At 58.8% G+C, this 6,699-nt stretch overlaps 1 protein-coding gene across 1 annotated transcript; it reads right to left on the reverse strand.

The window, feature by feature from the left end:
* Window positions 1-4,953: 4,953 nt before the first annotated feature.
* Window positions 4,954-6,216, reverse strand: LOC125687825 (free fatty acid receptor 3-like). The gene has a single exon (XM_048933107.1). The coding sequence runs from the start codon at window positions 6,214-6,216 to the stop codon at window positions 4,954-4,956; it is 1,263 nt and encodes a 420-aa protein (XP_048789064.1).
* Window positions 6,217-6,699: the final 483 nt, after the last annotated feature.

A 6,699-nucleotide genomic window follows, 5' to 3' on the forward strand; every position in this document is an offset into this window, starting at 1 on the left:
TGTGGGGGGGATCCACGAAGCCATGCCCTGGGAAAGGGGGGGAACGGGGAACAGGCAGGGAGACGGGCATGGGAACAAAGCGGGAGAAGCCATCAGAGGAGAAAAGCTCATTTATTATAGAATCATGGAATCGCCAAGGTTGGAAAAGACCTCAAAGCTCATCCAGTCCAACCGTTCACCTCTTACCAACAGCTCCCACTGAACCACGTCCCTCAACACAACATCCAGCCTTTCCTTCAACACCCCCAGGCTCGGTGACTCCACCACCTCCCTGGGCAGTCCATTCCAGTGCCTGACCACCCTTTTTTAACAGTAATACTTCCTCATGTCCAGCCTGAATCTCCCCGGCCGTAGCTTGAAGCCACTCCCTCTGCTCCCATCACTGATGACACGAGAGCAGAGGCCGACCCCCAGCTCACTGCAGCCTCCCTTCAGGAAGTTATAGAGAGCAATGAGGTCTCCCCTGAGCTCCTCTTCTCCATGCTGAACATTCCCAGCTCCTTCAGCCTCTCCTCATCAGCCCTGTGTTCCAGACCCCTCACCAGCTTTGTTGCCCTCCTTTGAACACATTCCAGGGCCTCAATATCTTTCTTGCAGTGAGGGGCCCAAAACTGGACACAGCACTCGAGGTGCGGCCTCACCAGTGCTGAATATAGGGGAACAATCACCTCTCTGCTCCTGCTTGCAACGCTGTTTCTGATGCAAGCCAGGATGCCATTGGCCTTCTTGGCCACCTGGGCACACTGTGGGCTCATGTTCAGCCCAGCATCCATCCATACCCCCAGGTCCATTTCCTCTACGCCGTCCTCCAGCCACACCGCCCCAAGCCTGCAGCGTCGCCTGGGGTTGTTGTAGCCCAAGTGCAGGACCCGGCATTTGGCCTTGTTGAAGTTCATCCCATCAGCTTCAGCCCAGCTCTCCAGCCTGTCCAGATCCCTCTGTGTGGCCTCGCTACCCCCAGACAGATCACAGAATCACAGAATGGTAGGGGTTGGAAGGGACCTCCAGAGATCATCGAGTCCAACCCCCCCGCCAAAGCAGGTTCCCTACAGCAGGTCGCACAGGTCGGCATCCAGGCAGGTCTTGAACATCTCCAGAGCAGGAGACTCCACCACCTCCCTGGGCAGCCTGTTCCAGTGGCAGACTGTTCTGGATCCACACTTCCAGCCAATTTGGTGCCATCTGTGAATGTACTGAGGCTGCACTCGATGCCCTCATCCGGGTCATCAATCAAGATATTGAAGAGCACAGCCCCAGCACTGAGTCCTGGGGCACAGCGCTCACGACCGGTCGCCAGCTGGATTTGACTCCATTCACCACCACTCTCTGAGCCCGGCCCTCCAGCCAGCTCCTCACCCAGCACAGAGTGCAGCCATCCAAGCTTTGGGCTGCCAGCTCAACTCGTGCAGCCGGTCGGGGCAGGTGGCACCTTAGGGTGACAGCATCCCCCAGGGAAACCCCCCGGCTGGGGTGCAGCGACAGGGAGGGTCGGGGCACTGGGACAGGGGACAGCAGTCAGCCTTGTCCCTGCACGCCCTCCTGGGCCCCTCTGATGGCCCCCTCCCCACGCTGCCCTCCCTCTCTCCCCATTCTCCCCCTGCCCCCATACTCACCATGCTGTGCTCCGCTCGCTGCCGCCAGCCACCAACCTGCAAGGGACACGGTCCTGGTGTCACACAGGGCCACCAACCCCCCGTGGCACCACGTCCCCATCGTCACTCACCCAGGATGAGGGCCAGCGCCGTGGGTGCCATGATTCAGGAGCAGCTTGGGGACGGCGAGGCTGCAGTGGGGTCAGGAAGTGGTCAGAGAGCTGCTTTCAGTTCTCATGGGGACAAGAAGTGACGTGATGCCACCTCCTGATGTCACCATTCGGGTCCCCAAGGCCATGGGCTGCCACACATGCAGCTGCAATCGCAGCCCCTGCTGGGTGCCCCGTAGAGGCTGTCACCTCTCCCCTGCCACACGCTGCCCCCCAAGGGGAGGCCAAACACGTGGCTCCAATGCTTTGCCCCACACAGGATGTCACATGCAGCCCCCATTGCGACCAGCCTGCTGTCACCACGTGCTTTGGGCACCACGCTCTGTTCCCACCCCGCCATCCCCACACAGCAGGGACCTTTTGGGGACACCATGCAGCCCAACAGCGCCTGAACCAGGGCTGCATTGCATGCAGGATGGGAAGAGAATAAAACTGTTTGTGCGCTGCTCATCGTTGGCCCCCTGATATCCACAAGAAGCTGCAGAAAGCGGACGGGGTTTCACGCCTGCATCGCAGTGGGCTGAAATTGCCTACAAAGTGAGCAACAGTGGGGAGGAAGCAGAAGAGGAACACCAAGCAAAAGAGAAACAGAAGAGCAGTGAAATGCAGCCGTGCTTCCCGGCAGCGGCCGTGGAGCAAAATCGCGAAGCCAAGAGGAAGGATGGGAGGGGGATCTCAGGGCGAGAAGTTATTAGGGGAGCTTTTGGAGAAGTTTTCTGCATTGTATTTTGTTCTGCTTTATGTTGCTGAGGGCCTTGAAGTCAGAATTCCGTGCCTGCAGACGGGGCTGTGGGGGAAGCGAGATGTTTAAAGCCTTTTTTGAGGCTGGAAATCAAAGCTGAGCAGAGGGAGGAGGTGATCGCTTCTGAACACAAAGCCCAGCGGCGGCTCAAAAGGCTCCGCTGCACTGATGGCGTGAAAATCCTTCTTTGTTTTGTTTTTTGGGGTTTTTTTTTGGCTCAAAGTTTGCTTCCTTAGGTATTTTGTTGAGGAGGCAAGCGATGGGTGCTGTGTGGCAATCAGCATCGCTGCGTGGACAGTTTGACATCTTTGGAGCTGTTTGCCTTTGGAAGATGGTGCTCAGGGCTGTTGACTGGCAAAAGATGCAGCCTGTGAGCAAATAACTCCTGTTTGCCATGGAAGACTGGGGGACGATGCCATTGCATCCTGCGAAGGCAAGACACAAGTTGGCGCCTTCCTGCTTCCTCTTATCTGCTGGCAAGGCCAGGAAGATAAGAAGAAAGGAGTTTCCTGCTGAGATCCCAGAGCCAGAAGCTGCCACTCAAAGGAGAGCTGACTCGACCACTTTGGATTTGAGCTGTCACTGCAAACACAGCTGGCTCAACCACTTTGAAACCATTGAAAAGGGGCCGTCATCGCCATGGTCGTCGTCATCATCCGTCATCATCGTCAACAGAACGACTCTGCCTAAAGACCCACCTCTACTGAAGATCAAAGACTGAACCACGAGCCTCGCTGGATCCATGGTGCTGACTGTGTCCCTCTTGCTTCCTATGAAGACTCCTTGCTTCTTCTTTTCTATCTTTCCTATCGCCCTCCTTTCCTTCCCCATTACCCTAATTCCGCCCTCTCCTTCCCCATTTCCCTGATTAAGATTTGTAATAAACCGGTCGGACCCACATTGGAACCGTTGCTTCTTAATCTCACGCCGGGTACAGAGATAACAAAAGAACCTCCTCTCCCTCCTATAAATTGGAGTGAGACAGATGGCCATCGCCGCCGTGGCAGAAATCGACCACCCTCCTTCCCCTCGCTGACGCTTTGCCCCCCATGGCTTCGCCTGCACCCTAAAAGGAGAACATTTTGGGGGATCCCCTCCTTGGAAGACGGCCCCACTCCCACCCTGAGACCCACGGCTGAGACCTGCGTCACGGACACCATACGTGGCTGCTGAAGTAGTTTTAATCAGCGTTAATTAGCCTTGTGACGGAGCCTACGATCGGTCCTACGGGGCGCCTCCTGACGTCTGTGGGATGTTGGGGTGCTGCATTGAGGATGCAGATGTCCCCTGATGTGGGGGCAGCCGCCTCTCCTGGGGAGGGAGTCCATGAGCTGAGGGCTTTGCATGAAGCCCTGATGGCCCTGAAGTTCCTGCAGATGTCAGGACAGCAGGACGACTGGGGACATGGGGAGCACTGAGGGCACACTGGGGACACTGGAGGCGTTGCTGGATGTTGAGGGGCATTGCAGGCATGGGGGACACCGAAGGACTTGGCGACAATGGGGACAAAGTGGGGTCAGATCTGTTGGTCCATGTTGACCCCAACCCCACGTTGACCCCAACCCCATCGGACGCTGGGGACAACATGAAATCACGCTCAGGGTTCTGCACTGACCGCATCGGTCACATCCGTGGGACCTCAGTCGCCCCACTGCCCTCAGCCCTGTGTCCTTGCTGACCCCCAACCCCACGGGACGACCCAGTGCTGACCAAGTGTCGCTTGACCCACAGACGTTGGGCACAACCATGGCACCACTTTGACGGCCGCGCAGACACTGGATCCATCCCCATTTCCGACCCCCACCCCATCAAACCCCCTCCAATTTACCCCATAACCTCCTCCTGGTTGGGGCTCACCCCCTCTGCCCACACCGACCCCAAAAACCCACACGTTGCACCCCGAACTGCCCCACTGACCGCCCTGCGCACGGCGCTGGAAGAGAAATAGAAGATGAAGGGGTCGAGCGCAGCGCTGAGGGCTTTGCATGAAGCCCCGATGGCCCTGAAGTTCATGCAGATGTCAGGACAGTGGGGAGCACTGGGGACATGGGGAGCACTGAGGGCACACTGGGGACACTGGAGGCGTTGCTGGATGTTGAGGGGCATTGCAGGCATGGGGGACACCGAAGGACTTGGTGACAACGGGGGCAAAGTGGGGTCAGATCCGTTGGTCCACGTTGACCCCAACCCCATTGGACGCTGGGGACAACATGAAGTCACGCTCAGGGTTCTGCACTGACCGCATCGGTCACATCCGTGGGACCTCAGTCACCCCACTGCCCTCAGCCCTGTGTCCTTCCTGACCCCCAACCCCACGGGACGACCCAGCGCTGACCAAGAGTCGCTTGACCCACAGACGTTGGCCACAACCATGGCACCACTTTGATGGCCACGCAGACACCGGATCCATCCCCATTTCTGACCCCCACCCCATCAAACCCCCTCCAATTTACCCCATAACCTCCTCCTGGTTGGGGCTCACCCCCTCTGCCCACGCCGACCCCAAAAACCCACACGTTGCACCCCGAACTGCCCCACTGACCGCCCTGCGCACGGCGCTGGAGGAGAAATAGAAGATGAAGGGGTCGAGCGCGGCGCTGAGGGTGCAGAGGAGCAGAACGTAGGGCCTCCACGTGGGGCTGCGCTGCTGCACAAAGCCCACCACGTGCGAGAGGTTGTAGGGCCCAAAGCAGACCCCAAAGATGACCATGGTGGCCACGGCCAGCCCCACGGTGCGGTACTTCTTCTGCGGCGGGATGTGGGGTCGGGTGAGGAGGGCGCGGATGAGGCGGACGTAGCAGAACACGGTGACAGCAAAGGGGAGGAGGAAGAGGACGAGGAAGAGCTCGAGGCGCAGCGGGAGAACGAAGCGCAGCTGGGTCGGGGAGAACTGATCGTAGCAGCGGTAGCCCCACTGGGGTTGGGTCTCAGAGGGGGTCCGTGGGGCGGTGGTGGGGATGTGGGGGGTGTTTGGGGTTGTGAAGGGGGAGAATCGGAGGGGGGAGATGTCGAGGTCGGTCTCGGGGCTGGAGATGCTGTGGATGGGATTCGCGACGGCGTTGGGGACGTCGGTGTCGGTGCCCATAGGTTTGGTCAACCCAAATCCCCCGAGGTGGAACCCACCGACCCCAAAACAACGGGATTCATCCGCCTTCAGCCCAGCGGGGTCAACGTGAGTGGAATTGCCCTCCCCAGACCCCCAGGTCTTGATCTCGTCGAACCCCAAACCACTTTGGCCGTCGACCTCGGACCCGTTGACCCCCAACTCTCTGTAGTGCTCCGCCACGAAGACGATGGAACAGTGGGACAACGCCATCACCCAAAGGGCGGCGCTGGCGGCCATCGTCCTCCACAACCTCCGGCGCCGGTTGTAGCGGTGCGGGAACACGACCCCAAAGTAGCGCTCCACGCTGAGGGCGGCCATGAAGAGAGTGCTGAGGTAGATGCTGGAGTAGAAGCAGAAGTTCGCTATGGGGCAGAGCGCTTTGGGGAAGGGCCACAGCATATCGGCAGCCGCCTCGGCCGTCTTGAAGGCGAGGAAGAGGAGGACCAGGAGGTCGGCGGCGTTGAGGTGGAGGAGGAGGAGGTTGGCAGCGGTGAGGTGGGGATGGGGACGGGGACGTCGCATTTTGGCGAGGAGGATGATGAAGGTGAAGACGTTGGCGGGAAAACCCACGGCGAAGGTCAGAGCGTAGATGGCGAGGAGGAGCATGGCGAGAGGAAGGCCGCAGGGCTGAGGGACCCAGAGCTGTAGGGCAGGATATGGGGTCGCGCTGGTGCGAAAGGGACGTGGGATCAAAGCGGGGCTGTAGGAGGGGCTAAGGGGTGACACCAGAGCTATGGGTTGGGCTATGGAGTCATGGAGCTATGGGGCAGGGATAGGGGGCGCAAATCGGACCGTGGGGTGATTTGTCAATTTCTGGAGGTATGGGACAGGAAATGAGGATGTGGGGTTGGATGAGGAGCTATGGGGCACGATATGGGTTAGGGTTAGGGTTAGGGTTAGGGTTAGGGTTGGGGTTGGGGTTAGGGTTAGGGTTAGGGATAGGGTTAGGGTTAGGGTTAGGTTAGGGTTAGGGTTAGGGTTAGGGTTAGGGTTAGGGTAGGGTTAGGGTTAGGGTTAGGGTTAGGGTTAGGGTTAGGGTTAGGGTTAGGGTTAGGGTTAGGGTTAGGGTTAGGGTTAGGGTTAGGGTTA

This window comes from Lagopus muta, unplaced genomic scaffold, assembly GCF_023343835.1.
Source record: "Lagopus muta isolate bLagMut1 unplaced genomic scaffold, bLagMut1 primary scaffold_91, whole genome shotgun sequence".
Lineage (NCBI taxonomy): Eukaryota > Metazoa > Chordata > Aves > Galliformes > Phasianidae > Lagopus > Lagopus muta.

Coding starts and splice junctions, on each gene's coding strand:
- LOC125687825 (XM_048933107.1), bottom strand. CDS start 6,216: ATGCTCCTCCTCGCCATCTACGCTCTGACCTTCGCCGTGGGTTTTCCC.